Source organism: Saccopteryx bilineata, chromosome 3, assembly GCF_036850765.1.
Source record: "Saccopteryx bilineata isolate mSacBil1 chromosome 3, mSacBil1_pri_phased_curated, whole genome shotgun sequence".
NCBI classification, from domain to species: domain Eukaryota; kingdom Metazoa; phylum Chordata; class Mammalia; order Chiroptera; family Emballonuridae; genus Saccopteryx; species Saccopteryx bilineata.
Window position 1 is genome coordinate 127,860,265 of NC_089492.1, and position 19,394 is coordinate 127,879,658.

Below are 19,394 nucleotides of genomic sequence, written 5' to 3' on the forward strand. Positions count from 1 at the left end.
AGTCTAGAAAGTTAGCAGGTGAGGGCTGGAGAGGCTGCCCCGAGGCTGGGCTTGCTGTCCCAGGCAGGCTGCTGGTAGGGGGTCCTCAGCAGTCTGCCCTCACCCCCCACCCTCAGCCTCCCAGAGCCTGGCACGGACCTCCTCCACACCCTGCCTGACTGCCTTTCATTCTTGCTGGAGGCTCACTCAGGTTCAAATTCCTTTCTGTGGGAAGGCTGGTGTCTGGGCACCAGGTGTGCCTGTGGCTCAGCCCCACCAGAGAGCTGAGAGCAAGTATCCTGCATTCTTGCTCCCTCTCCATCTTCTCTCAGGGGGCTCACTAGCCTTGGGGTTGGGTGACAGGGAAGTGAGTGGGTACCTGGGGACCCTAAGTCCTCTCTCTGGGTTAATGCGAGGACATGGCGCCAAGGCTGCTTTGGTTGGGGTATCATGGCCGGTGGTGAGGATATAATTTGGGGAAACTCTTCCCTGTGCCATGGCTGCCGTGGTCCAAGCAGAGGGTGTCTGTTTGGACGGCTGTCATTGAGGCTGTCCTGCTAGAGGAGGAGTGGCCTTGGGGAGCAAGCTGACCCCTGACCACTTACCATTCATTCCGAATGGTTCTGTTGGCCTTACAAACCGCCTGGCGTAACCCTTCCCCTCCCTGTGTCTTTTTGTCCATCCACACCAGGACCAGCTCCCACCTTATCTCTTCCAGGAAGTCATTGTTGACTAACCTTTGCCTTAAACCTCCGAGTGGCTGTTGGTCAACCCATTCATATATTAGCCAGTCCTTGTCGCTGCCCGAGGTGGGTAGAGAGGACGCGTTACAGTGGCACAGCGTGAGTGGACAGGTTGCAGTGCGGGCTGGAATCCTGTGTGGCCCGAGCCAGATTCCCTAATCTCCCTGAACTGCTGGCTGTCTTCTCACCTGTACGATGAAGGGCAGGCTGCCTACTCCATAGGTTTTGAGAATTGAAACTAGGATCAGCCCTGGCCGGTTGGCTCAGCGGTAGAGCGTCGGCCTAGCGTGCGGAGGACCCGGGTTCGATTCCCGGCCAGGGCACACAGGAGAAGCGCCCATTTGCTTCTCCACCCCTCCGCCGCGCTTTCCTCTCTGTCTCTCTCTTCCCCTCCCGCAGCCAAGGCTCCATTGGAGCAAAGATGGCCCGGGTGCTGGGGATGGCTCTGTGGCCTCTACCTCAGGCGCTAGAGTGGCTCTGGTCGCAACATGGCGACACCCAGGATGGGCAGAGCATCGCCCCCTGGTGGGCAGAGCGTCGCCCCTGGTGGGCAGAGCGTCGCCCCTGGTGGGCGTGCCGGGTGGATCCCGGTCGGGCGCATGCGGGAGTCTGTCTGACTGTCTCTCCCCGTTTCCAGCTTCAGAAAAATGGAAAATAAATAAATAAATAAATAAGAAACTAGGATCAGTGAAGGTTAGTTTCTCTTACTTCTTCTCTTGTCCTTGTGAGCTCTCCCTGTGGAGAGGAGGCTCTACTAGGACCATGACTGGGGGGGGGGTCACCCCAGAGTCAGGGATGTGCACGTGTGGTAATTGATACATCAGATGAGAGGCCAGTTTTGCCTAGAAAGAGGCGGGGTTTGTGTCACTGGGCTGCTCCTCCCACCTGCTCATATGCCACTGAAGGCGGGCTCCCTTTGCAATCTTAACCTTCAGCAGCCTTTCTTTTCCCTGTCCTAAGCCAGCTACTCACCTGGTAGGGCAGAAGGGACAGGAAGTCAAGGGGCTGCTGCATCTGAGTAGGGTGACCCAGGGATGGCTGTCTGGCTCAAGTGGAGGTCTTGGAGGGCGCCTGGTGGACGTTCTCCAGCGAGCTGAACTCCAGGCTCTGACCTCTTGGCCATGCAGCTTTGGGGAAACGCAAACTGCAAAATTTCCTTGATTCCAAGAAAAAAAAAATAAAAAAAGATATAGAATTGTTTCTCGAAGTCTTCCCCACTGAGTTTATGAGCCCCGCCAGTAGCTCCTGAGCAAGCTGTACAAAAATGTTGGCAGCAAGCAGAGACCAAGAAAACATTGGTGTTTCTTAACTTAAACCAAAGTTGGAAAAAATGAGCACGAGCAGAGAGGGAGAGGAGCCCCAAACTAGACATTTCTTTATTTGCTGTTGCTATTTTGGGTCCGGCAGGCTGGCCCCGTCTAGGGGAGGGCTGGGGAGAGACTGGGGGTGGAGGGGAAGGGGGGTCAGGCATTCCTGCCATCTCCCTGGGGCTGGTGGTTTAGAGGGGAAAAGGCTGCTAGCCACCCCAGGGAACAGGACAGCTGAAGGGAACAGTCATGGGGAGGTTTCGGGGGGGGGTGACACTTGGGTCACGGGCTCCTCCAGGCGTCACCAAGGATGAACCAGAATCAGAGAGGCAGAATGAAGCGTGAGGCTGTCATGGCTTTGGCATGACACCCCTTCCTGATTCTCCCACCTGACCGGGGTCTTTCTCCAGGCCTCCAGGCCTCCTTTATCCCTGAATACCCCTACCTTGGCCTCTCCTTCCTTTTATTCAACCCATCAAAACTACTATGTCTCATTCTGTCTCAGAGGAGATAGTCTTCCAAGCTCATGCACACAAAGCTTAGGTCAGTGGTTCTCAAACTTTTTGAAGTTGGGGCGCATTTAAAATCCTACAAATAATTGTAGGCACACTATATACAAATTTCTGAGAAATATGTTATAATTAAGTCAAATATTAAAGAAAAAATATAAAGTCCAAGTGTGCTTTTATGGTAATTAAATGAAATAAATACAACAAAATTAAATTTATTCTGACATTAAAAATCATTTTTATGTTACATTTTTTGTTATGCTTTTTAGAATTCATAGAAAAGGGGTTAAAAAATAAAAAAAAAACAAAAAAGTTCTCTTTTATATATATATATATAGATACATTCTTAGTAAGATTTAGTAAATTCAGCAGGTCCTGGCGCGAATGTGTTAAGTTTTTTCATTCTTGTGTTTATGAGAAACATGAGCCTGATGTGTTCTAGCAACTTCTTCAATGTTTGGGCACATATCTGAAAGGCAAACTCTCATTTCCTCGTCAATACATTGAAGAATTCCTCTCTTTTTACTCTTAATTGTGTTGAGTGCAGAAAACCCCCACCATACATATCATCTTAACTTTACACCAAACAAAGGATAGAAGAAACTTGCCTCCAGTCATTCTGGGGAACATGGGGGGGGGGGTAGTGTAAACAATCCAGCACCACAGCTTGACAGCCTTTTGCAACCTAATCAGGCAAGTGAGGTGGGGGTTGGGCAGACTGTCAGCTTACAGGCAATTCCCTATACCTCTGTCCCCCAAAAATCTAAACTCCAAAAACCTTGTTGGTATTTTGGTCCCTAACAGGCACATATTTCTCTGGAATACCATAAGGCACACCTGGAAATCTAGGGCAGTGGTCCCCAACCCCCGGGCTGCGGACCGGTACCGGTCCATGGGCCATTTGATACCAGTCCGCAGAGAAAGAATAAATAACTTACATTATTTCTGTTTTATTTATATTTAAGTCTGAACAATGTTTTATTTTTAAAAAATGACCAGATTCCCTCTGTTACATCCGTCTAAGACTCATTCTTGACACTTGTCTCGGTCACATGATACATTTATCCGGCCCACCCTAAAGGCTGGTCCGTGAAAATATTTTCTGACATTAAACCGGTCCGTGGCCCCAAAAAGGTTGGGGACCACTGTTCTAGGGTGGACCTATGCGTCCTGGTGCACACTTTGAGAACCACTGGCTAAGGTATTTAATACATTAATTACTTACCCTAAGGGACAACGTATTTTTCCAAGTGTAAGCAGCGTCTGCTCCTCAGGCTATATCTGGCCCTTGATTTCAATCAAATGGTGAAGTAATTGGGAAGAATAAATTTTTTATGTGGGTTGTTGTGGTTGTTCTATTTTGGCAGAGCTTCTGAAAGTTTTAAGCTAAAGAACAGTTGAAGACTAGTGAATAGTGGTTAACATGCTGATATGCACTTGAAAAGGTAAGGAAGTCAGATAATACAGTGGTCTCTAACCTTTTTGGGGCCACGGACCGGTTTAATGTCAGAAAATATTTTCACGGACTGGCCTTTCAGGTGGGACGGATAAATGTATCCCGTGACCAAGACAAGCGTCAAGAGTCTTAGATGGATGTAACAGAGGGAATCTGGTCATTTTTTAAAAATAAAACATCGTTCAGACTTAAATATAAATAAAACAGAAATAATGTGAGTTATTTATTCTTTCTCTGCAGACTGGTATCAAATGGCCTACGGACTGGTATTGGTCTGTGGCCCGGGGGTTGGGGACCACTGAGATAATACACTAATAACCAGCCAACAAAAGCCCCAGAAAAACAAACAAACAAACAAACAAACACCGACTGAAAACAATGGGGGAGGCCTTTACCTCTTCACCTTCCAGACCTGGAATATTATTATACTTCCTTTAGAGACTTGTTCCAGAACTGCTCTGTCCAATATGGTAGCCACATGTGGCTATTTATTTATTTACTTATTTAAGTGAGACGAGGGGAAATAGAGAGACAGATTCCCGCATGCACCTCAATGGGGATCTACCTGCAACCCCCATCTGGGACCGATGCTCAAATCAACTGAGCTATCCTCAGCTCCTGGGGCCGACGCTTGAACTAACTGAGCCACTGGCTGTGAGAGGGGAGGAGAGAGAGAAGGAAGAGATGGAGAGGAAGAGAAGCAGATGGTTGCTTGTTATTTGTGCCCTGACTGGAGATCGAACCCAAGACGTTCATATGCTGTGCTGACACTCTATCCACTGAGCAGCCAGCCAGGGCTTATATGTAGCTATTTAAATTTAAATTAATTAAAATTAAATAAAGCTAAAAATCTAGTTTTTCCATCACACTAGCTACATTTTAAGTGGTGATTTGCCAAATGGGGCTAGTGGCTACCATAGTGGACCATGTAGATATAAATCATTAACATTGTAGCAGAATGTCCCACTGGACAGCACTTTCTAGAAGAGAACAGAAATGAGGATGTGGTGGGAGAGAAGAGAATGGGGGATTCTCTCTGCAGAGAGCACATAGGTGGGGAAGATGCAGTCTTCTCCTTTGGTGGGAAGGAATCTTGGAAGGTGGGGAGAAGGTATCCTTATCACATGCCCCTCTTCCATGAAATTCTGATAAGTCCTTCAACAGGGCACACACTTGATAGGGTGTCAGGTTTGTATGCCCATGCCTGGAGGCCCCCTCAAGTTGGGACATGCTGAAGGGGACTGTGGTTTTCTTTCCTTCTCTGCCACCTAGTATCCAATGGAGGGTGTGCCCAGGGCCCGGATGCCAGTGCAGATACGGGTGAAGCTCTGGTTCGGGCTCTCTGTGGATGAGAAGGAGTTCAACCAGTTTGCTGAGGGCAAGCTCTCCGTCTTTGCTGAAACTGTGAGTGCCTGCCAGCCCACCCCATGCTGCCTCAGCTCCCAAGCTGCCACTGGTCCCCCTCACTTCTCTCTGCTTGCTCTCCAGTATGAGAATCAGACCAAGCTGGCCCTGGTTGGGAACTGGGGCACAACGGGCCTTACCTACCCCAAGTTTTCTGATGTGACGGGCAAGATCAAGCTACCCAAGGACAGCTTCCGCCCCTCGGCCGGCTGGGCCTGGGCTGGAGATTGGTTTGTGTGTCCAGAGAAGACGTGAGTCATGGGCAAGGAGGGCTTGGGGACCCCTCTGCCCCAGCCTCTTCTTGAAAAGGCCTTGGTCCTATTCATCCCTCTGCCTGCTCCCACCACCCATACCCTCATCTTAGAGAGCCCCCCCCCGAGCCTTCCCAGAACGGGGGGCTCACTAGGCAGCATTTCTTTCTGGAGGGGCTCTATCAGCCAGAAGCTTCTTTATTATCAAACCAAAGTTGGCCCCCATTAGACTTTGCATGCGACTTTGCTTCTGACAGCTGCAGCCTTCCCCTCCAAGGTGCACGGAGAGAACGCCCTCCTCCGTGTGTGAGCGCCTCTCAGGCCTGGGCTCCTTTCCTTCTCAGTGTTTCCCAGAACAACGTCCTTCTCCACCTCACTGACATCTCTGTCTCTCCTCTCATTTCCAGCTTGGTTGCCATTCAACAACTTTTTTTTTTTTTTAAACTTAAGAAAATTGAAGTATAATTTATATTATTGCCGAGTACTCAAAGATTAAGTACACAGCTTGGTAGCATTTTCCATTTCTCCAGTTCTCTACTGAGCTTCAGCTGCCCTCAGGCTTACGTGTCTTCAGTTGATCCTCCCTTTTCTTTCTTTCTGGGAGGTGATCTAGTGTCCGCGAGTGTCTCTAGGTCTCCCCTGTCTCCCTTCTCTCTTCCCCCTTGACTCTGACCCCTCCTCACTCTCTCCTCTCTATCTGCCTTATTGTGGGTGGGGGTGAGGCTGACGCAGAAAGGTTGGCCCAGACCTAGGGCTGCTCTGCTGGCGGTTGTGCGGGGGGTGGGGTGGGGGTGGCGCTTATCAGCAGAGGTGCTGACTGTCACCTGCCCGCAGCCTGCTCCATGACACTGATGCGGGTCATCTGAGCTTTGTGGAGGAGGTATTTGAGAACCAGACCCGGCTCCCTGGAGGCCAGTGGATCTATATGAGTGACAACTATACAGACGTGGTAAGCGGGTGCTCCAGGGCCAGGTGAGCTCTGCTTTCTTGGAGTTTTTGTAAATTTGGGCCCAGGAGGGACCTGTGACTCAAAGCAGAGCGGGACATTTTCTCCCTTGTTTCAGTGTCCCCAACCTCTATGCTCTGGTTGCCAGTGGGACAGTGTGAGGTCTGGCTCAGATAGAACACTGATCCTGAGCCACACCTGGGGCTTTGAGAGTATATGTTGTCAAGTAGCATCTTTTCAGCTTCCCTGATCATGTCTGTCTCTTCTCATGCTTGCCTGTCCTGTGTTGCCCAGAATGGAGAAAAGGTGCTTCCCAAGGATGACATTGAGTGCCCACTAGGCTGGAAGTGGGAAGATGAAGAGTGGTCCGTAGACCTCAATCGGGCTGTTGACGAGCAAGGTGGGTAGCACGTGAGCCTGGGAGCCCCACCCTGGTGAATGCACACAAGGTATGCTGGTGAGGACAGCTGAGTGCCGGGCCCGCTGGCCTGGGACACTGGCTTTCCCTGAGCTCCTTTCTCCGGGGACTTCCTGGGTTAGCTCTCACTTCAAGCTGCAGACTAGGAGCCAGTGGCTGCTCAGGAGTCTGTGAGCATGTTCCAAATGAAGAGCTGTCCCCTGTAGAGGTGGGTCGTGGCTGTGCCGTGAGTGATGGGTGCCCTTCCCCCAGGCTGGGAGTACAGTATCACCATCCCCCCGGACCGGAAGCCGAGGCACTGGGTCCCGGCTGAGAAGATGTACTACACACATCGGCGGCGGCGCTGGGTCCGCCTGCGCAGGAGGGACCTCAGCCAGATGGAGGCACTGAAGAGGGTGAGCCTAGGGGTGGGGGGTGAGGTGAGGTATGCACAGACACACACAGGCATACCCAGGACATGCACAAGGCACATGAGTTGACTCAAGATGCTCACAGATAATACCTAGCACACACACGGATCACACTCAGCACTTGCACAGATGCTCACATCAGAACACATCCAGACAGACCCAGAAGATGCAAAGACATACCTACAATATGTCTGTGACTGGGTGTCCCAGAGGCCAGGCCTGAGACAGGATTTGCTACCTGTGGTTTACTGAGGCAGTGCTCAGTTAGCTTTGACTGGAGCTGCGGCTTGGGGAGGGCAGACCCTGGAGCACCACAGAATCAGCGTCACCTGGAGGCAGGGGGCTGCTGGGGGTGGCCTGGGGCACGTGCCCTCTTCTGGGAGCCTGCTCCCTTCAGCACGGGCACTTGCTGGGAGGAAGGGGCCACGGGAGCTGGTGGCCGCCCCTTCCCTGGCAGCTGGGGATGAGTGCAATGTGAGTGCATCCGCTGATAAGGAGGTGGGCGGGCTTCGTCAGGATTCCCCAGAGGACATGTACACAGCACACACAGACACTCTCACGGCAGTGCACAGATACCCACGGGACACGGGAAGGCACAGAGTGAGCCTGTGTGAGCCCACGCAGTGCCTGCACCTGCTCCCGGAGCCCCACGGGTGCCTGTGTCCGCACAGCCTCAGATCGCCTCCCACCCCCTGGCCCTCTTGGTCTGTGTCCTTCCTTCCCAAGCACACATTAAATTTTGTCCCAAGAACCAGGTCTCCCCCAGCCCAGGAGTAGCCTCTGTCAGGATCCATGTCCTTTCCTCTCTCTTTGGGCACAGAGAAATCTAGAGACAGATGTCCCTGGGTCCAGGGAAAGGCACGGCTCTTGGGCAACCAGCTGTTCCTGGTGCCATGAACGAGACAGACTTCACTCTTCATGAAGGGGACCCCAGGGGACAGAGGTGAAGCCCTGCCAGGCAGAGTGCCTACCTCTCTCACCACCTGTGGACCTCCTAGACAGGGACGAAGCTGGCCTCTGGGACTGGCGCTGGTCACTGAGCTCGTGGCCCAGACCTGAGCCAGTGCCTGAGAACAGTCCCAGGTCACTCTTTCTTAGGAGCCAGAGAGGAAGGGGTTTCCAGGGCTCCCTCCAGGCTTGGTAAAGGGTCCCCTTGGAGGAAGAGCTGGAGATCTCTCTTTGGCTGATGTAGCCCCAGCCATGAGAAAAAAAAGCAGAGGCTGGAAAAAAAAGTCTTCATTTTGCCTCTAATTGCAAACCCACTTCCATTTTTACGAGCTGGGATGTGAAGAAGAAAAAGGAAATGATAAAATAACCTTGAATTCATGAAATCCACCCCAGATCCAAATAAACAAACAAACCTGAAGTCCAGTCATCACTATTCAGTCTACCTTCCCTTCTGGCTCCTCACTTCTCCCCACAGCATAGGGAGTATCTTCACCTCCTGATATTTTGACCCAGAGCTCTGTCACTGCAGAAGCTGCTCAGAGCACCCCTTCCTCCAGGCAGCCCTCTCCGGTTTTCCCATCTGCACTGTGTTGGTGTGAGGTGGGTCAGGAATTGTGGGGGACAGGAAGGGCATAGCTGGAGCGGAGCCCGGGGTTGCCTGCAAACTGCCAGCAGCCCCTGAGTTGGCCCTGTCCTCCCCTTGCAGCACAGGCAGGCAGAAGCCGAGGGTGAGGGCTGGGAGTATGCCTCGCTCTTTGGCTGGAAGTTTCACCTGGAGTACCGCAAGACAGATGCCTTCCGACGTCGCCGCTGGCGCCGCCGCATGGAGCCGCTGGAGAAGACAGGACCTGCAGCTGTGTTTGCCCTTGAGGGGGCTCTGGTATGTCCCTGTACCCGGCCCACTGGGCCTGGGTCGGGTGGGGTGCGGCTTGGGTTCCCAGGGCTGTTAGGAAACGGGCCTCAGGACAGAACTTTGGATGTAACATTGACCAGGAATTATGGCTTCAGTTCCTTAGGGGTTGCATGTGAAGAAAGTGGACATGAGTCTTAGTGTCCTCCCACAAGTGCCTTTTTTGGCACCAGAAGACCTGCTGCTTCTTTGCAAAGTCAGGACGGGAGCAGGGGGAGGGGCCTCGGTTCTTCGATGAGGCTGGCTGGAATGGGATGGGATGGGGAGGCTTTGGCCTAGCCCATGGGAGTAGCCAGGGAGGTCTAGTGACCCCTGAGTGTCCTTTTTGGACACGAGTCCACCTGGGACAGAGGCCATTGCACTGGCATCCCCAGGAATTTGGGGAGATGTGTCTCCAAAGGTGAGCCCCAGGTCAGCTGTCCTGCTCTAGTGTGTACTTTCTGGAGCCGGTGGGACTGTGGTCAGCTCAAGGTTACCCAGCGTCAGCATAATGCATTCCCCCAAAGAAATGAGCAGACCCTACCCGGACATTCAGGGCCAGGATATGGCCTGTCCCCTGCTCTGTCGGTCTGGGGTTCCGGGAGGTGGAGTGAGATGCCCAGGATGAGACACCCGCTCTGAAATCCAGCCACCACTGCTCACCCCCCTGGGGGAGGGGCATTTGGGTTGTGCCTCTGGGAGCAGGTCTCCCCAGCTGTGCTGGCTGATGGAATCTGAGGCTGTTCATGTGCAGCCAACTGTGTGTGTGCATGTGAGCGTTTGGTCAGGGTGAGGAGCTGTGGGTCTTGGCGGTGGGCCAAGGCGAGGTACCCATTGTAGGGCAGCACAGCTGTTAAGGGCTGGGGCAGAGCTGGCGTTCTGGGACTCCCTTTGCCTTGTCAGACACAGGGCAGGGCCTGGCAGTGGTCATGTGGCTCCATCTCTGGGATCAGGGGCATAAAGACCGGCAGACCTAAGAATCAGGGCCAGGCCTGAGGAGGCTGGGAAGGCACCCTAAGGAAGCAGGACTTGTTTTCATCAGGTGGAAACTCAGCTCAGATGCCTAAAGAGAAAAGAGAGGTCTCAGGGCTCAGATAGCTGGGAAGAGCCCAATAAGTGAATGAAGTATTAGGCTTGGTGAGAAACAGGTTCACAGAGTGTCCCAGGACTCCATGTTTCTGACTTGGTCTTCCTGTCTGGTCTTACTGTTACACTGGCTCCTTCCATGTGGTAGCAAAGATGGCGCCTGTGACAAAAGGCTGACATCATCTTTATAGCCAGCAAAGCCCCGTGGATAAAATAGCTCAGCTCTCCCGGCAGCCTCTGTTTTCCTCACAGCTGGAGACGATGAGCAGAGGAGAAAGCCACTTTCTTGGTAGGGCCTGTTAATAGTCTTGTGTGTGGCTGACCGGCCCCTGAGTCTGGGTGAGGATCAGAATGTTCTGATTGGCCATGCTGGGTCAGGTCCCTTTTCTGTGGTTGACAGCACCATCAGGTTGGAGAGAGGAAAAGAAAACCCCAAACAGTGCTGGGCAAAGAGCACAGATGACCGCGGGACTCTGTCAGTGAGCAGCAGGGAGCTGTGTGGGCTGCTGAGTGGAATGCGCTGGTCAGAGCTGGGCTTTAGGCCCATTAATCAAGTAGCTGTAGAGGATGGTTGGGAGGGAGATACTCCCATCAGGCATCTCGATTAGAGACCCAGGATGAGGTGGGCATCTGGGATGGGAGCAGTGGGACCAGAGTGGAAAGAGGTGGTGTGGCAGGGTTTGGGGAGGAAAGGGTCAAATGGGTCTCAGGGGCTCCACTGGATGGACAATGGGGTGACTCCCATGGCCAGGCCATGGGGTGGGGTGGGCCTGGGCAGCGATGAGTTCACGGTTGGCCCTGGCAAGTCTGACACACATGGTGACTTGCTGTGTGAAAAAGACGGATGTGGCGGCTGCCTGCCAGGCGGCTCGGGGCAGGGAGGCTGGGCACGGGGGCTGGGCGTCCATGTGGGGGGGCCAGGAGAGAGTGCACGAGGCCAGAGGAGCTTGACGATGCGTGGATGGAGGTGTGGGTAGGCTCCGGGGCTGGTGGGATATGGGGGAAGAAGACAGCAAGGCTGGGAGACCCCCCGCCGTGCCTTCATGGCCTGGTGACAGAATGAAGTGGGGCATTTCCCAGAAACAGAGAAACCAATTTGTTTATTATTTCTGTGGAAGAAAATGTCATGAGGGAGGATTGAAATCAAATGTCAAGTCAGCAGAACTGAGAAGGTGATGGGTTGTGAGTCCAGTGTGACTCACCTGTGACATATGGAAGGAACCACCACAGCGAAGCCGTTAGTCTGGGGAACTTGGCTGACTTAGAGAACCAAGGCAGACGGTGGGTGGACGGGCTGCAGCCGTAACATGTAGTTGGAGGGCTACCGAGTTCTGAGTGGTCTTGAGGTATGGCCGGCATTTAGGCAGGGCCCTAGGCCCATTCGGCAAGAACTGTTTGCCCACCTCTGTACTTGAGTGAATTGAACCTCCTTTGCACACACACAAGCACAGACACATACATATATGCATACACATGCACACATGCATATACATTCCCCTTCCATGGTCATCTTTACATGCTTCCTTGCCAGGACCAAGGCCAGCCTGGGCTCCCATCCCTGAGCTTGCTGTTCTTTGTCCTGGAATGTACTGATGCCCAGTAAGGCAGAGGGCAAGAGTCCACGCTGTGTCATGTGGGCAGACGGTTGGGTTTCCTGGGTGCCAGGACTCAGCTACTGTTCCAGGCACTGGTCTTTGCCCACTGGCCACCAATGCCTGTGGATTCACTTGGCGGGAGTGGTGGGATGGGTGAGGCTTCTGAGTGGTGCAGGTTTGGTTCCAATTCTGCTTCTTCCCTTCCTAGCTGTGGACGAGTCGTTTAACCCTTTGGTGACTCTGTTACCTCATCATGAAGGTCACTGCTTTCTACGGTGTAAGGATTGATGTATGTAAATAAGTGCTTCTCAACCCTAAAGGACACAGAAGCCATCTGGGGATCTTGTTAAAGTGCACACTCTCGATTCAGTGTCTGGGTGGGGCCCGAGAGTCCCCATTTCTAGTAAGCTTCCAGGTGATGCAGCGCCGCTGGTCCAAGGACCACCTTTGAGAATCGAGAATGTAAACTACACAGTGCATCCTGAAGAATGAGGGAGGTGGTGGCATTGTCCCCTCCCCCACCCCCACTTGGATGACTTTCTGAGAGAAGCAGGGTGTGTCCATTCTTGGCTGAAGGTGTGGCCAGGGTCCTGGAGAGGGAGGCAGGGGAAGATGACATGTTCTCTCTGCTCCTTGGTGGGAGAAAAGTGTTCTTTACTTCTAATGACCCCTAGATCTGATGGTGGAGGCCTGGCTCAGGGGGAACACCTGTCTGATTAGGAAGAGAGGCATTCACAGGTGAATATAAATAAACCCAGTGGAATTTGCATCTTTGAAGCACAAGGGTGCAGAATAAGTCATTCCAGAGTGACAGTGTCTAAGAAGGGAGGCTTTTTGGAGGATAGTGGAAGGACTGTGGATGGTGGCCAGGTGGCTTTCCTGGTAAGCTGACATTTCTGGGTTTCTCAGCCCAAGGACCAGGCCCGTGGCACCCCCTTGCTTACTACCTCCCCTCCCCTGGCCCACGTGTTCACCAGCAAGCTGGGTCGAACTTGCCAGCTCTCTTCCTGAAGACGTCGCGCTGGAAGGCAGGCTCTGTCTGCTCATTAGCACGGGCAGCCTTTCCCTGAAACCTTTTGCTGGGGCCAAGCCTGGCTCCCTCCACAGAGCAGGAGGCCCTGGCTCCGTCTGCTAATCGTCTGCTGTCTCCATCGTGAGCATTATTTTATTTTCGTATTATTCTTTTTCCAGCTAATATCCTGGCATTCCCAAAGACACCGGGTTTCATAATCTCCCTGGCGTTCCCAGGGAGCTGGGAAGCGGAGCACAAAGCTGCTATTATAGCGAGTTCCATCCAGCCGCTCTCTCCTTGCCCCACACCCCTTGCTGCCGCCACTGCGGGCTCCCACCCAATCACCCCCTCCTGACGCCACCGGCCTCTCTGGGAATTCTGGTGACGGCTGCCGGGATGAGCTCACAGAATCCGTCCTGTCGCCCTTGCCCTGGGCCTGCCCTCCACGCACAAGGATTTTTCCAGAGCCCGGTCTCTGAGCTTGGCCCTGAGTGTCAGGAAGGGTTTTCTGAGACGCCTGATCCTGGGCAGGGAGGGAAGGAGATGGAGATTTGGTGATTTGTTCTCGTAGCCTTTGAGTTTCAGAGTTGGAAGGAACTTCCGTGTTCGAAAGGTGCTCTGCACCTGGCTTTGCAGCTGCCGGAGCCTGTTAACATTGGATGCAAAGCTGTGGGTGTGCTGTGTGACTTGTGTGTGCACACGTGTCTCATGTGTAAGCACACATGTCATAGTGTGCACGTGTGTGTGATGCATATGTGCTGGTGTGAGCATCGAGCATATGTGTGTCTGTGATGGGAAATCCTGGTGGAAAGTCTGTAGTTTTCTTCAATTTTAAGGGGGATCCAGGACCTCAAAGAGGAGAGGGTATTCTAAAGTCCATTTTACCATGCACCCAAGATCAGGCTGCGAGCTTCCTGTACATTGTCTCATTCTCTTCTCACAATGATCCCCAGAAGGCTGGATTCTACTATTACGCCCATCTTTATAGTTGGGGAGACTGAGGTTCAGAATCATACTGAACGGTAGCCACTAGCTGTATTTGACTATTTAGATTTACATTTAAAGTATTTAAAATAAGAAAATTCAGTTCCCCAGTCACAGTGGCCACATTTCCTCAACAGCCACACCTGGCTGCCACGTTGGACAATGTAGTTATAGTTACAGAACAGTTCCATTCCTGCAGAAAGCGTGTTGGATAGTGCTGCTCTAGAACAACATGGAGCCCCTATGTTACCCCGGAAGACACTGACACCTGAGAAGGGGTTTGCCCAATGGCACAGCATGAGTCAGTTCCAGAACCAAGGCCAGAACAGCGGCTGCTCTGCCCTCTGTCCCCAGGATCTCCCCAGTCCTATTAGGGTATAATGTCCTTGGGCGGGGTCCTAGGGAGGGCCCTGGGCACCTGGCTAGAGCCCTTGGCTGTAGCCATCACCCTCTGGTAGTCAAGTAGCTTGACCTCCCTGGAGCCGTCCAGCAGCTGGAGGGGAGCTAGTACCCAGCCTCCCCCCCCCCCCCAGGAAGCCTCCAATTGGTTGGCAGAGGTCTGAGTGGTGACCGGAAGTGAAGAGGCTGTACAGAGACAGGCATTCCAGGCCCTGGCCAGGGGGCGGGGAAGGGCAGCTGGGAGCCGAGTGCTTGGAGGGGGTCAGGGAGAGGCTGATACCAGAAAGGAGTAAAGTGAGATTTGAACTGAAAAGCAGAGATGTGGGTGCAGAGGGAGGAGCCCTCTCTAGACCCGGATGGAGCCCTGCTGTGTGTGGGGCACCTAGAGTGGTTCCCAGAGTGGCCCTCTGAGCAAGGGCAGCACCGGGAGGTGAGAGGGCTTTGCCTGGTTAAGTAACCAAGGCCCTTGGCAAAGTCCTCTCGTATTGGGAGGTGGCTCTGGGTGTCCCTGGGCTCTCTTGAATATGAGCACCTGTTCTGTATTTGGCATTGTGCTAGCAGGGCAGCTTAAGGGCTAGCTGCCCTCTCAGGCAGGGGCTTCCTTGCCCCTCCTGCTCCCCCACATAGAAGAACATTTGGGTAATTCCTCTAAATGTACACACCCTGGTCTGTCTAGCTCAGGGTTTGGATACTGATGTCTGAAGGGCCCAGCTACACATGTGTCTGTGCGATATGTGAGTGTCTGAGTGGATGTGCTGGGTGCCCCCACGCATGTCATTGTATGTGCATGACAGTCTGCATCCAACATTCCTAGGGTGAGCTTCTCGTGCATTGTCTGGCTGGGGACACTATTAATAACCATGCTGGAAAACAGTCGGGGCTGTTCCTGGCAAACTGGGACACACAGTTACCCTAATTACTGAGGCATTCTGTCACGGATAAAACCTGCTGGAGCATTCCCTGCAACCTCCACAGGCGAAAACGTGGAAGCCCTTGAGGGACACATGCACAGACACTCGCGCCAGCCCACACGTGGCATCGTGGATTCTCCAGGTTTCCTGATTCCACTCCCACTCCCCAGGAGCCAGCCGGTAGTTTTGCAAGGAGTTTAGCAGCTGCTTCCAAGTCTTGGCTCCAGCTGTAAATTAAATGGGGTTGCACCCTCAGCTGCTATTCCACTTAAGGTTGCAATCAGCCCCAAGTAGGAAGGGAGATCTGTGTGTTCCCAAGTTCCCGCTTTGAAAGGGTTCCCCTCCTCTGGCCTGGCCTGCTGGCCTATGTGGGGTTTCCCTGGACGCTGAGGCCAGAGTCGCCACGGCAGGGACATGGGCCCCGTGCTCCCCGAGGCCCTGACTTGGCACTTGGCCCCGTCCTGCCCAGGACTGCTCAGGTTCTGAGTTCTGTGAGGACGCAGGAACTGAAAAGAGCCCTGAGGGGGTGCCGGCAGACCCCTGGCTCTGCCAGCTAATTGGCTGTGCTACCCTTGGGAAGATTTTAACCTCTCTGGGTTCTAGTGTTTTCACTTATCAGGTAGAAGTGAAAACAACATAACAAAAATAATCTCCCCTTATAGAGCAGGGCTCAGTGCACTAGGGCCCCAGGCCAGCTCTGGCCTGTGCCTGTTCGTGTAGACTGGGTTTCACCCACACAGCTGTGCTCCTACATGAGTGAGTGCGCGGTCTGTGGACGCGGGCCTGCTGCGGTGGCAGCTCAGTGGTTGCGGAAGAGACCATGTAGCCTTCAACGGCCAAAGTATTTACTCTCTGGCCTTTCTGGACCAAGCTGGCCAGCTGTCCTAGAGCACATGCTATGTGTCAAGCATCGCCCTCTTTCCTGTTCCTGTATCATCTCACTTAGCCCTCGCGGCAATCCTAAGAGATGGGTTTTATTCGTAATCCCATTTTGCAGGTCAGCAAACTGAGGCACAGAGAAGACACATAATAATTATTCTAGCTGTGTTTTCACATGTGAGTATTGTGAAAAATCTTATGGATAATGATGGGGCAATGCAGTCTGTAGCACTCTACCATGGTGTTCTTGGGCTGTCCCAGCAAAGACCAGAGTGAGGAAGAGATCCTGGCAGGTCAGCCTAGGGCTGTGCCGGTCAGCGTTTAACAATAGGCTCTCCAAAAAACCCCAGACAACAAATTCAGCCCTGGTTTGTAGCATTTGTTCATTTCCATGGTGTAAGTATCTCTGCCACATCCTCTTCCATGCCAGCAATGTGATACCATGATCATGGAGATGGGGAGAGATGGGCAGAAGCCCGTTGTACTGTACACCCCACGGACATACTGGACATAACCTCAGGAGCAGGATAGCAGTACAGGTAGTAAAATAATTAGGAAGTGATGTGTTTGAGTATTTATCACCTTTTTGTGGAAATCATTTCTGTAGTTATACATTTATATCATTTAATTTTTACAAATGGCTGTGTTTAACAACTATCTTGCAAAATGGCTGAAATTTTAATGATCTGTTCTCATGAGCCATGTAAGTTGGCTCCAGTACTTACTGTGCGGGGGTGGGGTGCGGGATGGGGTAGCGGGTGGGGCGAGATCCTGTTTATGTGAGAGAAGACATGGGACCTTTCAATGGTAGCTCCCTTCCCAGGAGCTGTCCCCTGTGCTCTTTGGGTCCCTCATACACAGGAATTGAGTTCTCCCCGTAAAGCAAGGAGGACAGCTGCCCCCCCCCCCCCCCTCATGCACATCTACTTGACTGTGCTGGCTGGGAGGGGAGTGCCCTGCTGGCCCCCAGGATACTGCTGAGGCTCTGTTTTCCCTTCCTTACTGCCATGGTTGTGGCTGCTGGGGTTCTGTCCTCTGCCAGCTTAGCCCACTGCTCAGCCTGTGTCCTTTTGTGTCATCTACCTCGGCTCCTGTCCCTTCTGTCCTCCTCCTGCCTCCACTTTATGGATGGAACCCTACCTCTAGGCCCTGGGTGGGGCAGTGCGCCCGTGCCAGAGGGAGGAGGTATGTGTATGAGTGACAGCTGGTGGTGCCCAAGGAACCTCAGACACCGTAGTGGCCTCGTGCTGGTCTTGGGTTCAGTTTAGGCCAGTTGAGGAGTTCCCTTCACAGACTGCTTGCTTCCCTAGAACCTGGCCACCTCCTCACAATGTGGTGGCCACCCTGAGGTTCTGGGGCAGATCCATCAGCAGGCTAAGGTACGCTTGGTTATGGGCTCTGGAGACCCCTGGAGGAGCCCCATGGCATCTGGGAGGGAGAGAGTCCCTCACTTCTAAGCTCAGGTTCCTCCAGGAGCCGTGGCTGCCAGCTGGGAGGCAGCAGCTGGAGGCTACCCAGTCCCCTGGGCCAGCGGCAGGATCCCTTACACAGCGAGCCCCGAGGCAGAGTGCATGGCCGCAGACCGCGTGGCTGCCAGCCCCAGCCAGGGAGTCTCATTGACATGAGCTATGGAGGCAGGAATGTGACTGTGGGAAACCCAATGCCCGGGGCCTGGCCCTGGGGCTGAGGAAGAGTGTGCCTATGGAGTGGGAGTGAAGGTTGGGTGGGGGGAAACCAGAACATCAGCCTCCCCTGCAACCTGGCTCTGCCCAGGGCTCCAAGAGAGAGCCAGCCCTCTTTCCTGGCTGTGCCTTACCCCGGCCCCAGGTCACCCTTCTAGCCAAGCCTTTCCCCTAAGCTCAGGGGAAAGCACGCAGCTACTCTCCCTGTTCTAGTACCCTCCTCTTGCTCCTCCTCCAGGGAGCCTTCCTGAATGGGATTTCCCAAGGGCCCACCTCAATCCATTTCACTCCACAGATGGCCCCACCCTGGGGTGCAGTGGATCCACGTCACTTGTCTTTTTGTAGTGCTGTCAGATCCTGAGCCTCCTTGAGGGTGGGAGGGTGCTGTCTGGTGCACACTTTCCTGTCCCTTTCCCTGGGACTCTAGGACCGAGTGCTGCATTCCTGGTTTAGGGTGGGGAATGCTGGGGACTTAAGTCTTTAACCGGGTCCTAAATGCCAGACACTGCGCTGCGCGCAGGGGTTAAAGGAGCATGTGTGAGCTGACTATACACATGGAGAGATGGATGCAGGGGAGAGACTAGGAGAGGCTGGGTTGGGAATGCTGACACAGGCAAGGCAGTCAAGGAGGTGTCAAGACCTCAGTGGTTACTGAGCTGAAGGAAGAGCTCAAGTTAGCTTATCAGGGAGGATACTCCGGCTGGAGAGAAGAGCCTGTGCAAAGGTCCTGTGGAAGAGAGAAGATGATAGAGTCCAAATTTACGGAAAGCTGAAGGGCAGACAGTAAGGAGGGGAGGGTATTGTTTAACACGAGATGGGAGAGATGAAAGAGGTAAACTGACACCATTAATACCATTTACTGAGTGCAGGGACCTGCCAAGGCCAGTGGGTGCATTTTATTTAATTTTTACCAGTGGGTCTCAATTGGGGTGAATTTCTATTCCCTACCCTGCCCCTAGGGGACATTTGGCAATGTCTGGTGATGTTTTTGGTGGTCACAACTGAGGGCTGAGGGGATGCTATGGGCATCTACTGGGGAGAGCCCCTGGGTTCTGCTAATCATTCAAACAATGAACAGGACAGCTTCTCACAACAAATAATTATCTGTCCCAAAATATCCATAGTGCCAAGATCGAAAATACCTGCATTTTTTAAAAAATATTTTATTTATTGATTTTTTTAGAGAGAGAGGAGTGAGAGAGAGAGACAGAGAGAGAGAGAGAAGGGGGAGGAGCAGGAAGCATCAACTCCCATATGTGCCTTGACCAGGCAAGCCCAAGGTTTCGAACCGGCGACCTCAGTGTTCCAGGTCGACGCTTTATCCCACTGCGCCACCACAGGTCAGGCCAATACCTGCATTTTTAATAGTCCAATGTACTGGGTGTTACCACGATTGTCACTTTACAACAAGGAGAACGAGTTTTAGGAACTAAACTTCCTTGTGGCACCCAGCTCTGCTCCCCTGACCCACAGTGTGAGTCCCGGGCAACCGGCAAGCTCCTAACTCCTGGAGACTCAATTCAAAGGCCAAGGCTGCTGGGAGAGAGAGCCAGCTTTCCGTCTGCTCCCAGGGTCTGAAGGTCTCG

At 53.0% G+C, this 19,394-nt stretch overlaps 1 protein-coding gene across 16 annotated transcripts in view; it reads left to right on the top strand.

Annotated features, from left to right (window-relative positions):
- The window catches only part of DYSF (dysferlin), a 224,706-nt gene that overhangs the window by 112,704 nt on the left and 92,608 nt on the right, over nt 1-19,394 (top strand). For all 16 annotated transcript variants that reach the window (XM_066267354.1, XM_066267358.1, XM_066267356.1 and 13 more), the window contains 6 exons: nt 5,267-5,398; nt 5,483-5,649; nt 6,484-6,598; nt 6,890-6,995; nt 7,266-7,408; nt 9,078-9,251. In XM_066267354.1, coding sequence (XP_066123451.1) covers nt 5,267-5,398; nt 5,483-5,649; nt 6,484-6,598; nt 6,890-6,995; nt 7,266-7,408; nt 9,078-9,251 — 837 coding nt within the window. The remainder of the gene's footprint in view (nt 1-5,266; nt 5,399-5,482; nt 5,650-6,483; nt 6,599-6,889; nt 6,996-7,265; nt 7,409-9,077; nt 9,252-19,394) is intronic.